General features: G+C 40.1%; 1 protein-coding gene across 4 annotated transcripts; it reads left to right on the forward strand.

Annotated features, from left to right (window-relative positions):
* The first annotated feature begins 452 nt into the window (after positions 1–452).
* mertka (c-mer proto-oncogene tyrosine kinase a) lies at positions 453–21663 on the forward strand. 4 transcript variants are annotated; one of them, XM_061837609.1, is made up of 20 exons: positions 453–571; positions 627–751; positions 1695–2010; positions 6089–6189; positions 6258–6428; positions 12441–12527; positions 13254–13369; positions 13445–13634; positions 14261–14406; positions 15699–15834; positions 17028–17178; positions 17694–17782; positions 17992–18087; positions 18187–18267; positions 18341–18433; positions 18898–19016; positions 19105–19214; positions 20074–20233; positions 20677–20813; positions 20903–21663. In XM_061837609.1, the coding sequence occupies exons 2-20, from the start codon at positions 664–666 to the stop codon at positions 21342–21344; spliced, it is 2829 nt and encodes a 942-aa protein (XP_061693593.1). In that variant the 5' UTR covers positions 453–571; positions 627–663; the 3' UTR covers positions 21345–21663. The 4 variants fall into 4 exon arrangements, with proteins under 4 accessions (XP_061693593.1, XP_061693594.1, XP_061693596.1 ...); XM_061837610.1 differs by having other exon boundaries at positions 455–571; positions 637–751; XM_061837612.1 differs by having other exon boundaries at positions 461–533.
* Positions 21664–22400: the final 737 nt, after the last annotated feature.

Genomic DNA, 22400 nt, shown 5'->3' on the forward strand with positions numbered 1-22400 from the left:
TGGCTAATAAATGGAAGGAAATTTCACCCTATTATTATTTTTATTATTACTACAATTATTATTATTAGTTTTATTCATCCAATAAAATTTACAATTAAGATTGCAGTAGCAAAAAATTACCACAAGGTGACAGAGTTGCACATGAGGACATTTTTATTTTACACCTTTTCAACGTGTCCGTTTCAAAAGCTTCTATAGTAAAACAAAAATTTAAAAAATATAAATCAATATAAGATTGATAATTAATCTCTGGTCCGTACAAATTTAAAGTAACATACGTAGGCTTAATTTTGTCTCGATAAATAATAGGGGGAAGGTCTTTTATATTTCAAACATTTTTATTATTATCATAATCATCATTATTATCACGCAAATTTCCAATATACGTGGAAATGGACTTCATAACACGAAAGGCTGTTGTTTCTCGACTTTCCTCCCATCCGCCCCGCCTCCCTGGTATCCCTCTTATGACGTCACCATTAGTTTTTTTTTTTTTTTTCTTCCCAGGAGCGAACGTGATTTTGTATCAACAGGTCCGAAGCTAACTCCGTCAAACCTCTACTTGTGTGATGTAGGTCAGTCGTCGTGCAGTCGGCTCTACGCTGGTCTAATTATTCAATTGGTAGCTTTTTGCAGCTTGGACGCAGAACTTCTCGAGGAAAAATGGTGAAGAAGTTGACTTCATCAGTCTACCTTGGATTTTTACTCTCCACTGCTACCATAGCACTGACCCTTTGGAATGCCATCAGCGGTAATATGTTCGTTTACTTGGAGTCCTTTCTTTAGTTCACGCCTCTCTACACAAGCTGGTTTTACTCGATCCAAGGGTATTTGTACGTGACAGGAATGAACCAGGGACAAATTTAAAAGCCTTCCAAGTGCCAGTCCGTGGAGCACTTTAAGGAACAGCTGACGAGCAAAACTCACTTTGTTCTGTTTTTCTGTGCTATATTTCACTATCGTGGTCAAAATCTGGATTTTTTTTTTTTTTTTTTACGTGTTAATTGAAACAATAGGAAAGGGTTTTTTTCATTTTAAGTTTCTCGTGAGGATGAACGGAAACATTGACCATTGATTGATTAACCCTCCGTTAACCAAGCAGGGTTGCAGCTTATCTGAAAATGTACAACACTGGTCAAAAATGGCAAATGCCAAGTCGGTAAACTGGAAAAGGGGCCCTAATGTACCATGTGCAAAAATGCAACATGGGTCAACGGAGGGTTAAAGTAAAAGATCACGGCTTTTTTGTGTTTAATTTAGTTATCCCACATACTGTAAATTATATTTTTATCTGTTAGTGTACTGATGATCATTTTAAACTTATCTTGTTCCAGTTGCTTAAAACACTCAGTAAATCATTTCTTTCAAAGTATTTTTTGTCTGATTATCAAATGTGATTAATAATAGGAATAATAGTGATTTAAGGAATTATTGCTCAAGATAAACTGATGGAAATCGGTCTTGGGTACATTTATACTTTTAAATAGTTTATCTTCTTTCTCTCTCTCCCTTTCTCTTTCTCTCCCTCCCCAATATTTTTTCCAGTTTTAGGTCAACTAGGATTACCAAAGTTATTTCTATTTGCGAAATGCCGGAATAGTGAGAGAATAATTTATTTTTAGACAAATATATATATGAAACAATACAGTCTTAGCCGGTTTAATTGAAATCTCAAATTCAATCTGTGCAAATAGCCCAGGAGTCCAGCAAGCATCTCCAGTGGCCCGTCAGGACTTCTGAATCCCTGGTCATCCGGAGCCTTGCTTCAAAGGGGTACCTCAGTCCGGATGAGCTCAGGCATCTCCATTTCAAGACCACCACAGGCTCCATCCAGTTGTCAGAAGGACACGAGGCCAAGTTCAGCTGCTCCATTGATATTCCTGATACTCAACTGGAGCCGACCATCTTGTGGATGAAGGATGGTCAAGACCTGGCTTCAAACATGCAGGTGCTGATTAATGAACTGCAGACCATCACAGACAGGGCAACGACGTTCCTTTCCACTGTCAGGTATGTGGCCAAGAATTTATTTCTAGCCATCTGCTTTTATGGGGAACGCTCTTAAATGAAACGAAAGACAAAAAAAAAAAAGCCCAACATTTTTCTTCAGAAATATTGGATTTTGTTCTCCATGCACAGAGATGAGATCAAGGACATAACAGCAAAGAACAGGGATGAGAATTTTCCACCGATCGGCGGATATCCGACTTTTTCAGACCAAAATGACCAATCTCGAGATAAGCACAAATCTGTTGAGAAAATTTCGGGGGTGGGGTAGTGGTAGGGTGTCGTGCGCCTGCCTCTCGGTGGTGGGCTCCGAGCTGCAAGTTCAGCTTAGTGCTAGCACATATGCCGTTCTAACTTGCTCGGTAGTGTAAATAATTGAATTTTGCGACATAAACATTAAAAGTTGTTTGCGGCAGATTACTCGATTGGACAACAGAGTTATACAGTATAACGATCCAATCGTGTTAGTGGTTAATCGAGTTTCACCATTGCCATGTATGTGTGTTCTCGGTTCTCAGAAATCGCAGTGTAACTTGTTAGTTAGCCAAGTAATGGCGCGTGGGACTTAGCGCAAACTGAGCGACAGTGTGTTCAAAGTTTTACGATGACGAAAGTGTTGGAAAAAAAAAAAAGGATGAAGATCGAGCAAACTATTCACTGAAATACTAAAAACTTTGAATTGATTAAATTCTTGAAGATAAATATGGATAAAGCAGCCTACAGCACAAATGTGGTAAGGTCATTTTTATTCATATTGTTCTAAAAACTTGTGCTTCATCTCTACACTATACTAATTCTATGAATAACTGACTGCATATCAAAAAGAAAATATAATGGTGTATCCATATTAAACAATGAAAGAGATTGAAAATTCATTCTGAAGTTTAGCAAATGGTGAAACTCTTATATGTAATGTGCTTCAAATAAGTACAATAATTTAAGCATTGAAGAAATGAAACTGATATTTCAATTTTTGCTGTACTGGTAGAGCACCAAACAAGGGACATTTTTTCCACAAATACAGTTAAATTCAGTGTTGAAATTAATGGTTTTGTGGCTAACAAATTGCTAAAATTGCTTAGCTGCCGGGGGCCTGTGGGCCCCAGACCCCTGGCTACTTTTCAGACTTTTTTCTCATTTGGCATTCTCATCCCTGGAAGAAGACTGAGCAATCACTTCACTGTATTATTGAATGACATCCCATGAGATTACTCTGATTACATCCTTGTTCTACTCTCTGGCTATTTGGGGCATATTTGCTTTTTGTGTGGTCTCGTTATACAGCAGACCCCCTGAACTCAAAACAAAGTTCACTTCTTGAAGTTGCTTGCCTTAAGCTAGTGTAGAATACTTTGTAAAGTGGTTAAAAAAGAAATGTAAGTTTCGCTTCCATCAAAGTTTAGGAAAGAAGAATGTAAGTGGAGAAAAACAAAACTCCAAATTGACTATGACCACTGCAGACAAAGGCTTTGTGATTTTAATCAAGAGTTAGTCAGGGTTAGACAGCAACACTTTTCTGAAATCATAAGTAAGAACTTCAGCAATACTCGCACTCTGTTTGCTCAGAGTGACAAGCTCCAGCCCCCGAATTAGTTAGCTCGAGAACTCCTAACTGATGATAGATGCAATGCATTTGGCCATTATCTTAGTCAAAAAATACAATCCATCATCACAAATCAGCAAAATGATAAAATGTTTCTACATCTGAAGCCACCCAGGGACAACTATTAAATAAATATAAAGTTGACCAAAAAACTGTAGCAGTTGACACCATCACTGACAGTCTGGTGAGTTTCCTAAAGCTTTTAAAGTAGCTACGGTTAAAGGGCCACTGTCATGAAATGGATGATTTTTAGTATGTTATTAATGAAAAAGCGGCAGCCAATGTGGAGCCATGCGTTTTTTCACCACAAAACATGATTTTGACGTATACAGCTTTTTGTAACTCCCGCCGTGAAAATCCTCTCGAGGGATTTGTTTTCGAGAAGAACCAGAAAGCGACGTTAAGAACAGAAGCGCCCCCAAGTGGGCTCATTTGTTTCGATTAGTTTTACCTCCGGGAAGGTAGCTCGTTGTTCCTTCGTGTTAGCCAAAATGCCGGCTCATTGCATTGCTGGACATTGCTTGAACACTCGGGAGAATGGATTTACCCTTCAGAAGTTTGCAAGAGACCCGGTTCGTTGTGAAAAATTGACGAGAGCTTCTGGGTTCCAAATGACAGGTAGGTGTGCATACAGCTACTAAAAAAAATAATATTTTGGGACGGACCACGTAATCAGTCTCTCATAACGTAACAAAAGATCCGCGTACGAAATGTGTCGATGTGCGCGTCGGACGGCGTCGGGCTGCTGCGTCGCTTCGCCAGCGAAGGCTGCGCTTCGGGCTCCCGGACGGCGGCGGCTCTGAAGAACGCAGCCAACAATGCTTCACTCAGCCGTGTCCGACGACAATGCAGTAAAGCGCCCCGGCTCGATGGTGTTGTTCATCGCATACTGCGGAGGCTATGAACAACCCCCTAGAGCAGCACGGCTCGGCTCCGTGATAACCCACCTCGGCGCCGAAAATGAGCCACACTGGCTGGCTGCGATGAGCCGCGATGGCTCATCTCCGCCACGGAAGTGGATCAGATTTTTTGCTAATATGGCGACCACTTGGATGTCGAGGGACACTCAATTGCGCAACTTTGTGACGCGCTCTCCGCTCACTTTTTTTTTCCGTATAGACATTGAAGTGAATACTGTTATATGTATTTTTCGTTACAATTTCTATTTTAGAATGTTTATATGGATGACACCCGGCCGGGCTTTAAGCAGATACTGTAAATAAGTGGATGAGCCATTTTGTCTCAAACCACAACAAAACTGAGCTAATTGTTTTTGGCAGAGCATTGAACAGCTGCAGCTCATCCAGAATCCATATAACTCAATTTCTAAAGTATTTAGTGTAGCTTCCATTCAGCTTTAGAATAGATTTCAAAGTTCTGCTACTGGTCTTGAAATCACTAATTGGTTTAAGTCCTAAATACATTAAATCAAATCTTATGGAAGACAAAACCCAGTAGGGCTCTGAGATCAACTGACTCAGGTCAAATAGTGGAGTGCAGAGTCCAAAGCAAACATGGTGACGCAGCATTTAGCCATTATGCTGCAAAAAAAAATTGAATAAGTTTCCAACAGAGGTGATGTCAGCCCCAAGTGTGTGTTTTTAAATCCAGGTTAAGAACTTCTTTTTTGTCATGCGTTTTAGAGTATTTCCGTATTTATATATTTCTTGCACTGTACATTGTACTTATATCTCTATTTTTGTTGTTTGTTTTTAATATTTTGGGTTGCTTTTAGACGCTTTTAATCATGTAAAGCACATTGAAGTAGCTTGTGTATGAAAGGTGCTCTACAAATGTGTTTTGCTTTGCTTAAAAACAAATGTAAATACACTATATAAAACACGGCAGAACACAGTTTTAGCATATTACATTAATGAGATGTTCTGAAGGTAAAAGGGGAGTTATGAAAATAACTTTCTCTTCAAATGTCAATGCCCATTTTCCAAGCTGCTTATCCTCACAAGGGTTTTGGGAGCGCAAGAGCCAATCCCAGCTCGGGCAAAAGGCAGACCATACCCTGAACCGATCGTCAGTCAGTTGTAGTTCACATTTCTTTAAAATGATGATGCAAATATACTTGTCGTCATCTTTTTGAAAATTGCTTTTGATGTGATTTGAACCAAAAATGAAAGTGGGAGGTGGCTCATTTTTCAAAGAGAGGCTGGCTTGACTTTAGGAATTGGTGTTCTACTGTTTTCATTGTTCTTTTCGTCTTTGACTTATCGTTACTGATACTGTATACACACATACAAAAGGCAAAAACACTAAAAAATCTAAACTGGGAAGTGAGGGAAGTACTTGGTTCTGGATTTCTTTCTGGATTTTGTATGGCTTTTGGACTACATTTTACTTCAAATTTCGGGTTGGATTTCACCGATTTAGTTTCCAAGGTCTGCAGTTGTTACTTCGGCATCACAGTTCTTGTTTTGTTTTGTTGCATGGAAACCATTTTATTGAAGTACATAATATCTGTGACAGCATTACCCAGGTGCAGAGGGCTGATGCTGGAGAGTACCGCTGCAGACTCGGCATTGGCAACATGACAGTGGAGTCTCAGCCTATCACCATCAGAGTAGAAGGTAAATCCAAAGGCCTCGGGGACTCGTTGGAGCGCCACATTTATCACAATCATGAATTGTCTTTGTAGGTCTTCCGACATTTATCCAGCAACCCGAGGACAGAAACATAACAAAGGATACTCCTTTTACTCTATCATGTGAGGCGGTAGGACCTCCAGACCCCATTAACATTCGCTGGTTGCGTGATGGAATACCTGATGGTGTCTACTATAAATCCCCCAACACTTACAATGTGGAAGGTGAGCCAAAATATTTAATTGTTGCCTTTTGGAGGTAAAAATGGCAACAACTGAACATCAATACAATAGATAGCAGAACACTTTTCATTTTATGACTGCTGCACATAGAAAACATGAACTCTATACTATATTGTTTTAAAGTCCCACTGACTCCAAAAGCATGATTTTTAGTAGGTTTTTATTAAAAAGGCAGCCAGAATGGACACATCCGTTTTTTCACCACAAAACATGATTTTAACATGAATGGCTTTTTGTAACCCCTGCCATAAAAAACCCTCCCGAGGGATTTGTTTTGGAGAAGAAGCAGGAAGTGACTTTATTTGCAGACACCCACTCAGGCATGTTCGTATGTTTATACCAGTTTTACCTGCGGGAAGGTAGCTCTTTGTTCCTTCATGTTAGCCAAAATGACGGCTCGTTGTATTGCTAGCTATTGGTTGAACACTTGGGAGGATGGATTTACTCTTTACACTTTTCCAAAAGACCAGGTTCGTCGTAAAAATGGATTGCACAGGTGCAAAGGACGAGAGCTTTGTGGGTTCCAAATGACAGGTAGGTATGTATAGAGCTATTGAAAAAAATTAATAGTTGGGGGGGTCGATGTCATCTTCTCAGTGGTAACAAAACATCCAATAATAACTTATTAAAGTACGTAAGTCAGGGATGATAAATGTGTCAATGTCCGCGGCTGCGGTGTTCGTTGTCGTCACTCGCGAGCGTGGTGTTCTCTATCGTAACTCACGGCCGCGGCGTTCGTTGCCGGCGGTCGCGGTGTTCACGGTCGTCGCTCACGGCTGCAGCATTCGTTGTTATCGCTCGCTGGCGGCGTTGTTCATCACCGCGGAGGTGGATGAGGCGGGGAGGTGGTTTGGCAAGTGCGGGAGGAGAAAGTAGATGTCCCTTTACCGGCCACTGGTGTTTCGCCCAGCATGGGTCCTCCTGAGTACGCTACATACTGTCATACATACTGTTGGGGAGTCTGTTGTTTGTTAGAAGTGATCCGCATATCATCTAAATATGGCTTGAAGCAATAGGGTAATATTGCCCTGGTCACTTCACTCGATTGTGAAATGTTCTCTTCTTCGAAAAGAGCTTCCATGTCAGAAGGGGCGTTGGAAAAATCTGAAAATCTCTATTGTTCATCTCCCATAGCAGGTGGCATTGCGTCTTCTCAATGGCAACTGTCCCAGTGTGACATCTGTAAATGAATGACGTTGTAGGCAATATGGGTGCCACTTCGATGTCGAATGAGACTTCCGCAACTTTGCGCATGGATGACACACTCTCTGCTCATATTTATTTTTTCGGAAAGACATTGAAGTGAATAATGGAATATGTATTTTTCATTACAATATCTATTTTACAATGTATATAGGGATGTCAGTGGGACCTTTAAGAAGTATTAGTGATTAATTAGTGTCTAGAGGTGCAAGTGTTTTTCTTAAAAACATTGCAATTTTTGTACAACATATTAATTAGTAGATATATTTAGAGTATTGTATTGTAATTTAATTGGTTGAATGGTTATAAGATGATGTTTGTATTATTTATCTCTGCTATTTCTTGGTACAATATCACTGTATTGTTCAGAATATATACTGTATCCTTGAGGCTCAGGCACTTAAGCTTCAGATGTATTTTGTGAGGTTCACCAGTCAAACAATCCAACGAGGTTGGTGTGTGATCAGGAGAAAGTGCCAATGTAAAATAATATAATGCCTTTTGAGTCAAGATTAATGTGTGAGTCTTGGACAGACCCAACATTTGCTATACTACCTCACTGGAGAAACTCGAAAGTATTCTAACAAAGCAGAAGCCATCATCAGCATAAAGGTACTTCCTATGCGGACAAAGTGCGCTTGTGTGTAGTTGGGTTGCATTGGCCTGTTGGTGGTTTCTATTCTGCTTCATCTCTGCTACCTCAGCATCTCTATTGTTTATACAAAGAGACTTTTACTCCTCCTCTTCTTAGTGTTATTGAGGCTATCATCAGTGTGACTGTGTATTTAACAGTGCCCATTTTTTTGTTGCAAAGTTAGTTATTTTCTATCCTAAACACACACTAATATTTTGGCCCTTATTTCCTTTTTTTAAGGATTGTTGGCTGGAGAAAATGGAAAACTAAAACCTTTCAAAGTAGACATATTGACATGGTAAAACACAACTTGATTTTAACATTTTAGTTTAAAAAAAATAAGCAGCTATTTAGGAACATAAGTTTCATATTGCATTAAATGGTTCCTCTTTCCTGAAAAAACATTTGCTAGATGAAGGACAGCCTGTTGGCGCAATGTGTCCTTCAGACTAAACGCTCCCACTGTGTGGTGACATTGCCAGTAGCGGAATGGGTTAAAGGTTCAGATTTGTGGTTTGGTCCAGTGTGTGCAAGGGCCGAGGCAGGATGGGGCTGAAGTGGGGTTATACAGGCATTCTGTTCGGGGGTTGGCTCCGGAGACAAAGACTTCATTCACGGGACAGCCTACTTGTCGGGCAGGGAGGGGCTGGGGGCTAAAGGCTAACCAGAGCGCAATACTTTCATCGCACACGTCGCACTTGTCTTATGCAACAAGTGTGTGCATATTCATGGCAACTGTCATTAATGGGCCGTAAAGAACACAACACAATCTGTTTTGGGATGACGACTGAACTATTTGTTCTGAATTTAAAGCTACACCCTGTTTTTCCTCATGGGAAATTAAATAATGTTAACATCTCACCTTGTACTCTGGTTACTCATGAGCAGTTAACACAACCTTATGTGTACTCGGGCTGCATTAGTCCTTTAGTTGTTTCTATTCTGCTGTATCTCCGTGGCCTTAGCGTCTCGACTATGCTGACACAAAGGAATTTGTACCACCAAGATTGTCGTCACTGACACTGGAGTTATTTACAGTTTTGAATGTGTATCAGTGCATGTAATGTTCAATACACATCTGTACAGTATATTCTTCTCCTCTTGTCATCTTACTCTCTTAAAACCCCATATGCATTTGTCCCTTCTTTGGAGTAAGGGCTAAACAAATTTACAAAAAGCTAAAAAACATACTAAAAGCAAACAAGACAAAAGAATAAAACCTGAACCAAAACAGATGCTCAGTCAATCGTTTGCTCACTGAACTGAGCTATAATGTAGTAATGGACACTTTTTTTTTTAAAACTAGATGTTGTATTTGTCTTATTTCTTAAAATATATGGCAAAATTTGCAATTTTTAATCAATAAGAGAGTCTACGTGATTGCAATATAATGCATCCTAAAATGATCCGGCAGTTGACCTCGCGTGAACCAAGATGAAGTTGGGTGGCTAAAACAGGGGGTGGTATACAGAAGGAAAATAGTGTCTCTATTTGTCAGTACTATACTGTATAAAAAGAAACCTAATGTTTCAGGCAGCTTCCACAAACCTCGTAATTGTAGGTTGCTTGACCTTTTTGTATGCTGCAAGACTCCCTATCTTACTCCCAGGCTCCCAACCAACCAATTGCTACTCCAAACTGGTTGTTTCCATCTCAATCAATTGCCAACTTACTCGTGATGTTTGGGTAATTTACTGTAAAAGCAAAATATTTATGTATGATCTTAATTTCCTTTTATTTGAAAATATTTTTTCACCCATCACTTTTTGAGCCACATCCACCAAATCAAGAGTGGGAACTGGTTTCGCTTTTTGACTACCACATCATTTCATGAAACTAATGCTGCAGCATCTTACACTTCTCATTGAATAAATCAGAAATTTTAAACGACTATTTGCATAATGAAAAGAGTTTTGTAAAGATCCAAATTTTAGGGATCTTATGAGTGTTATACTCCACTGAAAAAAACAAGTATTTGAACACCCTGGTATATCGCAAGTTCTCCCACTTAGAAATTTTATCGTAGGTGCATGTCCACTGTGAGAGAAACAATCTAAAAAGAAAGAAATCAAGAAATCATAATATGATTTTTTTTTTAATGATTTGTGTGCGACTGCTGCAAATAAGTATTTGAACACCTTTCCATCAGCTAGAATTCTGACCTTCAAAGACCTGTTAGTCCGCCTTTAAAAGTCCACATCCACTCCAAGTATTATCCTGAATCAGATGCACCTGTGTGAGGTCGTTAGCTGCATAAAAACACCTGTCCACCCCATACAAACAGTAAGACTCAAACTTGTAACATGGCCAAGACCAAAGAGCTGTCCAAAGACACCAGAGACAAAATTGTACAACTCCACACGGCTGGACAGGGCTATGGAGAAATTGCCAAGCAGCTTGGTGAAAAAAGGTCCACTGTTGGAGCAATCATTAGAAAATGGAAGAAGCTAAACATGACGGTCAATCTCAATCAGAGTGGAGCCCCATGCAAGCTATCACCTCCTGGGGTCTCAATGATCTGTAGAAAGGTGAGGAATCAGCCAGGACTACACGACAGGACTTGGTCAATGACCTGAAAAGAGCTGGGAGCACCATGTCCAAGGTGACTGTTAGTAATACACTAAAACGTCATGGTTTGAAATCATGCATGCCATGGAAGGTTTCCCTGCTTACACCAGCAAATGTCAAGGCCGTCTTAAGTTTGCCAATGACCATTTGGATGATACAGAGGAGTCATGGGAGAAGGTTTTGTGGTCAGATGAGACCTAATTGGAACTTTTTGGTCATAATTCCACTCACCGCGTTTGAAAGACGAATGATGAGTTCCATCCCAAGAACACCATCCCTACTATGAAGCTATAGGGGTGGTAGCATCTTGCTTTGGGTGTGTTTTTCTGCACATGGGACAGAACAACTGCACTGTATGAAGGAGAGGATGACCGCGGCCGTGTATTGTGAGATTTTTGGGAACTACCTCTTTTTCTCAGTCAGAGCATTGAAGATGGGTTGTGGCTGGATCTTTCAACATGACAATGACCCGAAGCACACAGCCAAAGGAGTGGCTCCGTAAGAAGCATATCAAGGTTCTGGCATGGCCTAACCAGTCTCCAGACCTAAACCCAATGGAAAATCTTTGGAGGGACCTGAAACTTCGTGTTTCTCAGCGACAGCCCAGGAACCTATCTGATATAGAGAAGCTCTGTGTGGAGGAGTGGGCCAAAATCCCTCCTGCAGTGTGTGCAAACCTGGCAAACAACTACAGGTAACGTTAGACCTCTTAATTCCAAAAAAAGGCTACTGTACCAAATATTAACATTGTTTTTCTCAAGTGTTCAAATACTTATTTGCAGCTGTATCACACAAATAAATCTTTGAAAAAAAATCATACATTGTGATTTCTGGATTTCTCTTTTTAGATTATCTTTCTCACAGTGGACATGCACCTACGATGAAAATTTGAGACTTCTAAGTTGGAGAACTTGCAATATAGCATGGTGTTCAAATACTTATTTTCTTCACTGTATAATGCTGAGATTTTGGTGTCAGATTCCCTTCCCTGAGTCAGTCAGTCATAATTGACGTTTCCCGCTGTTTTTTCACATTTAACGAGAATGACTTGTTCCCGTAGTGACTTGAGTTGAACCTGCTCACTTCCCACTTTGCTTCCAACATCTGCGCACTTTCAGAGTGAGGCATGCAGTCATGGCATTTTTACAGCTGGACTCGAAATTCGCCGAGGTATTTGCACTTAACTCCTCAAAGGCTTGCTGAATTGTGCAACTTCTCAGTTAATTGCACATCATTGAAGGTTAAAAGAAGAAGTGTGGTGTAAAAAGTGAGGCACTGTTTACACTGCTGCTCCAGAGATGTTCGATGTCTCTCTGCCTGTGTTGTGGCTAGCTTTGCTTGTGAAACGGAGCACAAAAGGCACACATTTTCCAGTACTTTGCTAAAGGAGCAGGGCTTGAGATACAAAGCCAGGATGACGCAGTAGAGTTTATTTATTTTTAAACTTTGGAGTATAATGAAGAAGCTCGCACCTTTAATGTATTATTTCACACCTTTGTCCACACAGAGAATATTTTGCTTTATTTGACATCCCCAAATAAACTGTACACACTGACTGTAACTCATCCTTTCTAATGTGTCTGCTGCAGGTGTCAACAAGTATACTCAGTTCAGCTGCGAAGCTTACAATTTGAAGGGGGTCAGTACATCCAGAGAGGCAAACGTCAACATAAAAGGTAAAAATATTGTCAATGCTATTGCTATTAATTGCCCAATTACAGCTCAAATCTCATCTCCAATTCTCACATGCGCACGTTGTCCACATGGAATCCATTATTTCAGTTCTTTTACTGTACAATATGCTGTTATACACAGTGGGCAGTGGAAAGGCCCCATAAGTCATACAATTGCAAGTTAAATCAACATTTCTGGAACTGTTCTGAAAAATAGGCCTCGAAAGTTAAACACAATTTAAATATCAAATTTATAATCTTATCAACATATCTCTCAGGACATCCACTAACCACATGAGACTTCAATTTAGTAAAGAACAATTCAAGTCAAGACTACAGATGCCAAACGTTTTATTGCTTCTATTCTAAAATATAGTGCATTGTTGTGTTGAAACTGTGACTATGGTTTTAATGGCTAATGTAGTATGAAATCTACATTACAACACAAGATAGGGGAGGTGACTGTAACTTTAAAACAAATGACAATATACATATGGAAAGACAAAATACAAATGGCATATTATACGCAAAATGTATCATTTTTGTTGCATGTCACTCTCACTATGACGTGATGGATGATGCATGTACAGCCGCTGTCACAGTCTCGTTATCTTGACATTTGTCCACATTAAAACAATTTTAGTTTCTAATTTTAGTGTGTGTGTGTTTTAATCTTGAGCTGTATTGTGCTTTTGCCAATGTTGCAAATGGTTTTATTGTGTTTTGCAGTACACCCCAGTGCTGTGTCAAACGTGACTGTGATTGCGAGGGAATCCAGTAAGTTGATGGTGAGCTGGGTGCCCGGACATGACGGCTTCTCTCCGTTGGTGAAGTGCCAAATCAGGGTGAGTGTCAGATCTGCTCGTTGAGGTTTTAATTCCTGTCAGACATATCACTGGATGTTCTCTGTGCCATCCAAGTTGAAAGAGGTGAGCCGCAGGATAGGGGAGGTGACAATAACCAGGTTCATCAACGTCACGGTGCCGCCGTTCCAGTGTGAAATCCCTGGGCTGCAGGCCATGACGTCTTACAACATGAGTGTTTCCTGCAGCAATGAGGTGGGGTCTTCGCCCATCTCCCCTTGGCTTCAGAGCAACACAACAGAGGGAGGTGTGTGACTACTTAAGGAACCATCCATCTATTTACAAGGAAATCTCGTTTCCGTTCAGGATAAATGTTGTCTACGTCATTGGCCGTTGCTTTAATGAACATGGCCTTAATAGTGTTCGGTAGTGATTCATTGTATTTGTATTGCTTCAGTCCACAGCAAAAGATACCTGACAACACTAGTCATATGAAGCAAGTTTTGAATATGGACCACACATTCTACGACTCAGCCATTTACATTTACGCAATTATTTTGACAGCACCCAATCGTGCGCACTTATGCTCATATTATTTCTCCTGAAGTATGTAAAACTTCATCATTGTCCCCACTGCATGTGGGGACTGGAACATATTACCTGGTTTCCCTCTGGCAAGTTCCTCCAGTTTTCCTAAAGAGACATGTAGGAAATAGGTGGGGTGTTAACTGAAAGGGTTCCGACAGGGTGGAGTTTCCCTGCAAGGGCCGCTGTGGGGGTTATTCTAGCCCGGAAAGGACCACATACCAAACTGTTATCAAAGTTTATACAGGACATGCTTTATATAATTGGCTTTTTCCCCATAAAGAGTACAGTAGTATGCTGTCCGATTCCAATATCATATTGTAACAATCTTTTATCCAATATTCCCAGTGCCCTCATTTTATCCTCGAAATGTCACCATGCACCTGAATGAAACATGGCTGGTGATCAGGTGGAAGCCTCCACCGGATGATAAGATCAACGGTATCCTGCAAGGCTATGACATTATTGTCCGACATGGGACACAAGTGAACAAAGTGAGTAACTGCTTCTGTTTGTTTTGAAAACATATGCTTAGTTGAGGTACATTAGTTGTATCTTTCCCTGTGTTCTACTGCTTACTACTACAAATGACACATATTTTACATATTACTTATTTGTGTATGCAAGAAACATCCATCCATAAAACTGTTTCTACATTTGTGTGTGTCACAAGCACCAAATGATTGGCTAAATTGGGCATTTCCATCAAATATGCCAGTCTTACATCGCTGTAAGCGTTACTTTCTCATACTAACAAAATGACAAAAGAATGACTATAATGAAAACAATGTGTCTTACCAATAGGTCAACAAGCTACGTAAAGGGGAAAAAAATGCAAGTGATTTTATATACTTTCGAGCAGTTATTAACGTGTTACTACCTGTTTAGAACAATTGTCATTTTTTTTTCCACAATGCATTTGTCTGTTGTGGCATTGCAGTGGTGCTTTCTAAGACAATGGTATGTTTCCTGGTATTCCTGTCAGTAGGGAAGTTAAGGAAGCCAGTGTAAAAAAAAATAAGGCAGTTTTTCTTAATTTGCAATGTCGCTGTGAGTCATCTCAGGTTCAATTGAATATGAATACAACAGGATATGTATTGTAGTCTTGAATTTCCCTTGTGTTATGCGCTGTTGCTGACGTCACAACAATTTTTTCCTATATCAACACTGACTGGAAATGAGTGTGCATAAGTGTATACCAAGCGTCAGTGCTGTAAGCGCATGCTCAGCTTGCTGCCACAGACATGACAGATCGTGTGAATCATGGGTTCTGCATGGCCTGTCGGACAGTCAGCATATTGCCAGCGCAGAGGAACCGAAGATGCTACCACCATGCACTCTTGTGAAATACAACACAGTCTGTCACATGGTAACCTCTATTGCAGCAGGTCAAAAAAATTTCCTTTTTTCGGGGTATTATTACTGGTAGCCAGCTCACCCTATTTTGGGGAATGTTTTGGCACAGGGGTGGTTTCTTCTTTAAAATGAGGCTCTTTTGCAAGGGAGATTTTATGGTTTTAGTTTTTGATGTGAAAAAAACATCACAATGTATAGAGAACGAAAAAAAAAGAGGAAGGTGGGAGGGACTACATCAGCACGCCTTGACACATGAAATGTTTCATTTTTATAGTCGTCACTGACTCTATTGAACCATGTTAACCTCTGACCTTGTTTTTTTCTGAATCTTATCTCTTCACATGTAATGATTAACTTCTGAAAGATAAGTGCAGAACAAATTATAATCATGTAATTAAAGCATCATTATTCATCTCATTGTGTTGTTTAGATCCACAGTTACACCAACACAGCCTTTGTAGCAGTGCACGATTTCAACATCACTTACAGTGTGGAGGTGGCTGCATGCACACGTGCTGGGAGCGGCATGGTCAGCCCACGGGTCTGGCTGTTTGTGCCAGAGGACAGTAAGCTGCTCTTCTGATTACCCCCCAGTCCAACTTGATGAACTTCCCCAAAGTTGTTTTGTATATAAATACGAAATGGGCAGGAGAAACGACAGTGGAACCTCACAATTAAAATGTCTTGAAAAATGTCTCTAAAGCATTTTACAACCTTTACATTTTACAAGAAAGAAAAGTCACTAAAGGTATATCGAGACTTAATCTGAAATTATGATGATGCCGTCTCAATTTGCTCAGTGTGAAATCTGCCTGTTTAACTAAACACAAAGCAATACACTCTTGTACCTTTGCTATCTAGCAGAGGAATATTTCATTATTCTGCCGGTCACTTTACGTTTCCGGCATGGTTAGAAAAGCAAAAATAAATTATTTGACGGATTGATAATTAGATGATAATTTTCTGACCAGTTTAATGAACTTTTTTTCAATGGCACAAACAATGATCTGAGACGGCAATGGTAGAGAATCACTGCTCTGAAGTAACAAGAATCTTCAGAAGGTAGACTGCTGTCACGCATAACAACCACACAAGACCTTAGCATGGAGTATCTTGTGAGACTTCAGTTTATTGCTCCGGGTTACACACATTTGTTTCTTGGCAGCTCAGTACAATATGGCTAGAGTTACAATATGTCGACAGCAATGATAAAAATTAGAAGGGGAGTACAGTGTCAATGTACATCACAAAGTCAGTATAGTGTTTATGTGAAGTGAGAATTGTCCCCATGTCCATCACATTTTGTCAATTTTTATTCTTGAATACCACTCAGTAATGTTTGAAAATTTTGATATCGGAAGTCTGCACTCTCTTGGTTGTTTTACACCACATGTCCATCATGTGTCGTCAAAGGGTGACTCTTTTCTATTTGTTTTCGTTTTATTATACAGCAGTTAACTTTTTGTAAACGTCGATGACTGTTAAGCATGTTAAAATGCAATTTGTAACCTGTGCAGTCATTAAATGTGAGATGATGGCAACAGTTTGACTCTGGAACTGATTAATTACACTGCTACTAGTTCCTTTGACAATCGGTTTTGAAATATGAACAAATAGGAGGATGACTAATGTTTGAATGGATTCTGTTCTAACAGTTCCCTCCCTAAAATATGACTTGTATGATTGATGTATTGTATGGCTTGGAAATGGAATTTGAAATTAATACTTTTTTTTTTTTTTTTTTAATTCTCTGTCCCAGAATATGGTCCATCACCGTCCTCAAGCCCCGGGACCAAGATTCCAGATTCAGTCAGTGTTGTTCTGGGCGTGGTGTGTGGAGTCTGTCTTTTGATGCTTGTCCTCTGGGTGGCTATCTGTATTCACAACAGGACATCTGACTCTTGGCTTGCGTATGTGTATGAAATTTTTTCATTCATAGTCAGTCGAATCATAAAAACCAAAATGTGATGACCTTATTTTTCAAATGGATCTGCTTTCCTTTTCCGTCTTGTCATGTGACGCTGCTCAGTAGTTGATAAGGTGAGCTGAGTCATCATTTTACAATCATGAGCTTCAAGAGACTTGAAAAAAAACGTGACTCTTCCTAATTTTTTTTCCACTTCCTCTTAATCACTACACTTTGCACCTGAATTCAGCCTAACTGTGCAGCTGCTGGTTTGCACACAAGCTAGCTGTACATTCAAGAAGTGACTCAGTCTTGCCTATCAAGATGCAGACAGGATTTTGTCACCATACACAATCAGGAAAAAAAGCAGCAGATCCCCCGAAACAGCTCAGAGAGATTCTATAAGTCTATTGTCCTTAATCTCACCACGTGTTTATAGCGCTACAACAACGAAATGACGTAAATAAGTGCGGGGAATAAGTCATTATTCCCTCTTTGCTTTTTTGTCTCCCCCTGCAGGAGGATGTTGGGAAGTGGACAAAAGGAGCAGCCGATTGTACAGTACAAACCTCAGAGATCCTACAACCGGTCTGCTGTTGGAATAACACGTATGCTCACAAACTCGGTATCATTTTAGAAAGTAAATCTTTTTGCACTGCAATATATGGATAAATATATCCATTTTAATTTATTTGAATGGTCATTTTAGCACATTAATTCACATGTATGCGATATAAATGACTTTTGAAAATTGAATTTCTAATCTAGAAGAAAATCTGAAACGGTCCATCAAAACATGCATAACTTTCGTCTCCAGTCGTAAACCTTGGTGTCAGTGATGAACTCCACACCAAACTGCAGGATGTGATGGTCATGAGGAACTTGCTGTCAATAGGAAAGGTTCTTGGAGAAGGTCAATTGGGGTGGGGGGGATTAAAAACTAACCACAACAAAAAATTGTAGAATAGACTTGAATTGAACTGTATTTTTTTTTTTTTTTTTACCCTACAAGGTGAATTTGGCTCAGTGGTGGAGGGGCATTTACAACAACCAGATGGGATGTCAGAAAAAGTGGCAGTGAAGACAATGAAATGCAAGTATTTTTTTCTACAGCCATGTTGTAACAATTTCAATGAATTGGTAATTATTTACTGTTTTTGAAACAGTGGATAGTTTTTCCCAGAGAGAAATAGAGGAGTTTCTGAATGAAGCAGCCTGCATGAAAGATTTCCACCATCCTAATGTCATCAGGCTGCTTGGTGAGAATTTACAAATTACATATTTTGTATACAATTTAAAAAAAAAAAAAAGATTTTGATGATTGTGTCGGCGGCACGTTGGGGCAACTGGTTAGAGTGTTGGCCTCACAGTTCCGAGGACCGGGGTTCAATCCCGGCCCCGCCTGTGTGAAGTTTGCATGTTCTCACAGTGCCTGCGTGGGTTTTCTCCGGGCACTCCAATTTCCTCCAACATCCCAAAAACATGCAACCTTAATTGGAGACACTAAATTGTCCCTAGGAGTGATTGTGCATGCGACTGTTGTCTGTCTGTCTGTCTGTGCCCTGCGAATGGCTGGCAACCAGTTCAAGGTGTACCCTGCCTCCTGCCCGATGATAGCTTTGATAGGCTACAGCACTCACGTGACCCTTGTGAGGATAAGCAGCTAAGAAAATGGATGGCCGGTTTATTCTGTCCTTATGTGTGAAATTATCACTCACTATAGGCGTGTGCCTGGAAACGGGTGCCGGACACTTCCCCAAGCCGATGGTCATCCTGCCCTTTATGAAATACGGTGACCTACACACATTTCTGCTGCGCTCACGCTTGGGAGAGAATTCAGTAGTAAGGAATCTGTCTAACAGCAGAAAACTGGAAAAATGTCAGAACTTCTCACGATACTGAGTCTGCCATCCTACTTATTATCCTATAGTTCTTACCAACACAGGCTCTCTTGAAGTTCATGGTGGACATTGCCTCTGGTATGGAGTATCTCAGTGGTCGGAACTTTCTGCATCGCGACCTGGCTGCTCGCAACTGCATGTGAGTTGTTATTTTGCATGTGTGGTACTTTTAAAATGTGTACTCAAAAGTGCATAGTACCATGCTACTTCGTTACATTTACTCAAGTAACAATTACTTTTGACTTTTACGCCGTTACATTCATCAAAATGTTGCTCGCTACTTTCATTCATTAGAGATAGTGATCTATTTTTAGACTTCATCACCGACTTCCACATAGGTCGCTGCTGTGGCCAATCCACCAGGATCACCAGTGTCTTTTGACTCCAATTTACCAATCAGACGGTCACATAATCAAAGTGACTCATTCCGGGGGGGACAGCCGCACGAGTGTTTACAGACAGCTTTGTTATGCAGCTCCTAAATTATGACTGTGGAAACTTGGATATTTCAGCCCACTTCTAAAAACCCATTGAATTGGTTGCCAGTCAAGCACACTAACAAAAAAAACGACCATTCTGAGTCAAATTCACATCGACAAGCAATTTAATGTTCTCAATGCAGCTACCATGCATGTTTCTGAGATTTGGGAGGAAATCAGAGTACCTGGAGAAATCTCACACAGGCACTGGGCAAACATCCAAACTCCACATAGCAAGGCTGGATTTGAACCCGCATCCTCAGAATTGTGAGGCAGATGTTATGAATCAAAAAAAACAAAAAAAATCACAAGTTACAAGGTACTCTTGATTATAGGTTTTTGATTGTGTACGTTCTTACTCAAGTTAGTATTTGTGGGGTTCCTTTTTACTTATACTTGAGGCACATTATTCTAAAGTAACAGTACTTTAACTTGAGTACAGTATTTGGATACTCTACCCACCTCTGTATTTACTTATTTATCATCACATACAGTATGTTGTACTTGTGTGTGTCCCAGGCTGCGAGATGACATGACAGTATGTGTCGCCGACTTTGGGTTATCCAAGAAGATCTACAGTGGCGATTACTACAGGCAGGGAAGAATTGCCAAAATGCCTGTCAAATGGATAGCAGTTGAGAGTCTGGCAGACAGAGTATTTACTGTCAAAAGTGATGTGGTAAGCACCATTTTGAAATGCTTAAGCATTTCTAGAAAGTGATTGACTAAACCCCCTCAGCCACCACGGAATTTTAATTCTTTATTTCAGACAATTCCCTACTTTAAACTTTGTGGGAACAATTTTTAAAAGTTCCTTTTCTGTTCCCTCATGCCTGTACAAAGACAAGGTCCATAAGGACACGCTTGCATGAGCTTGGTGTTGAAGAAGTGGACATAAACCCCATCCAACATCTTTGGGGTTAACTAGAAAAGAGACTGTGAGCCAAAATGGAGATAAATTAAGACGTAACTTGGGGACCAATTCCATATTTTCATACTCTTCTTGAGGGTGTGATGACTAAGTGTCTCAATGTTTTGGGGACACTCTGTAAATACTAATTTGGCTTTGTGCCTATATTCGGTAGTTGAAATCCGACTTGAACATTATGTTTCGTCCTGCAGTGGGCATTTGGTGTGACCATGTGGGAGATCGCTACACGAGGAATGACTCCATATCCTGGCATTCAGAATCACGAAATTTATGACTACCTCCTTGAAGGACACAGACTAAAGCAGCCAACAGACTGTTTGGATGACCTGTAAGTGTTTTCTGCTCAATTGAAACATTTCCACTTGAAACCAGAGGTGTTTGTGTTGTTTTCTGTCTGTCACCTTTCATTGTGACTAGGTATGAAATCATGTATAGCTGTTGGAGGGCCGATCCCCTGGACCGACCCCTTTTTTTCCAACTGCGAGAACAGCTGGAAAAAATCACCGAAAGGTTTCCGGAGTCTTTTAGCAAAGAGGATATCATCTACATTAACACCAGCTTCCAGGATGAAAGCCCTGATGGAGAAGCTCCAGAATATCCGGTGTTCGGCTCCTCCCCTTCCTGCAGTCGAGAGGAAGCAGAAAACTCTGTAGTAGCGGTTGACGTTCACGGGAGCGTGGGGGACGAGGACGACGATTGTCGTTACGTGGTGGTGATCTCCCCAGATACGTCACTGAGATCTGCAACACTGGACACGCCTCTGTTGTCAAGTGAATCTTCAAGTCGCTCAAACGGCAACATGTTTCCTGAGGCTACATGGACAGATAACAACTCCAGTCATGCTTCCCGCTTGCTGTAAAGTTTGGTACCAAGACGTTTTAATGTATTGCATCAAATATTAAGCAGTGGTTGAGTACTAAACATTTTTGCCCTGCTGCACCGGGAGGACCTGTAGTGTTATTTAGTTTTACAGCAAAGTAGGGTTTGATCAACTCACAGTATTATGTCAATGTTGATGTCAGCCTAAAAACATGTTTGCACATAAGCTTAGAACTCACTAGACTGTGAAATGGTTTACTGTAGTATTTTGTTGGTTGATGTGAATATTGTAATGTAAATAATGTGTATAAATGCATATTGTATACTGTAAGAATAAATAATTTATAGTCTCAGGAAAATTGTCCTCTGATCATTGTACTCATGGTCCTCATAGTGGTTGAAATTTTTAATTTAATTTTTTTTATTATAGTAATAGGGCAAAATAGGACTCGGATCTTTGTACTAAAAATAGGCATAAGCATAATTCAAGTTTTAATACACTCATACCATGGATATAAAAAGTCTATGCCAGGTTTCACCAAATTTTGTGGGGCTGAGTTCTACTTTGTGGGCATCGATTGAATGACGAGCTACATGGCCCGTTTGCTTCAAGCTTCAGTCAGAATTCGTTATACATAAAATATTTAATTTTTTTACATTACAAAACCTTTAAAATTCAAATTTTAAAGCCCAAACAATAATTTGTGACATGTGCTAATTTTGGAACATGCCCCGCAGGCACCTTAAGTGGTCCTCGCGGCCATCTATGCGCTGACGGGCACTGCGTTGGTGACCCCTGGTCGACACGTGTTCAAATGCCAGGTTTTTGTGGTGTAAAAAAAAAAAAAAAAAAATGAGACCAAAGACAAAACATTTTAATTCTTTTCCCACCACTAATATGACTTACAACCAACTTTGTTGGAAAAAAATAGAATTTGGAAGTGATGATGCTGCCAAATCGTTTAAAGGTTAATGTTATGTTGCCTCCTATATTTAAAATACAGAATTAGCTTTTTGTGCACTGTATTGTCTGTGCTTTCATCCTGGATCAGGCTGTGCCAAGGTGGAATTTTAAAATTACCCACCATCTCATCCT

Source organism: Syngnathoides biaculeatus, chromosome 12, assembly GCF_019802595.1.
Source record: "Syngnathoides biaculeatus isolate LvHL_M chromosome 12, ASM1980259v1, whole genome shotgun sequence".
Lineage (NCBI taxonomy): Eukaryota > Metazoa > Chordata > Actinopteri > Syngnathiformes > Syngnathidae > Syngnathoides > Syngnathoides biaculeatus.

Excerpts from the sequence above, each read along its gene's own strand:
- mertka (XM_061837609.1), top strand. The coding sequence starts at position 664 with ATGGTGAAGAAGTTGACTTCATCAGTCTACCTTGGATTTTTACTCTCC. Across the intron at positions 13,635-14,260 it reads GAGCAACACAACAGAGGGAG|TGCCCTCATTTTATCCTCGA; the intron begins GTGTGTGACTAC and ends CAATATTCCCAG. Across the intron at positions 18,088-18,186 it reads AGGAAAGGTTCTTGGAGAAG|GTGAATTTGGCTCAGTGGTG; the intron begins GTCAATTGGGGT and ends TTACCCTACAAG.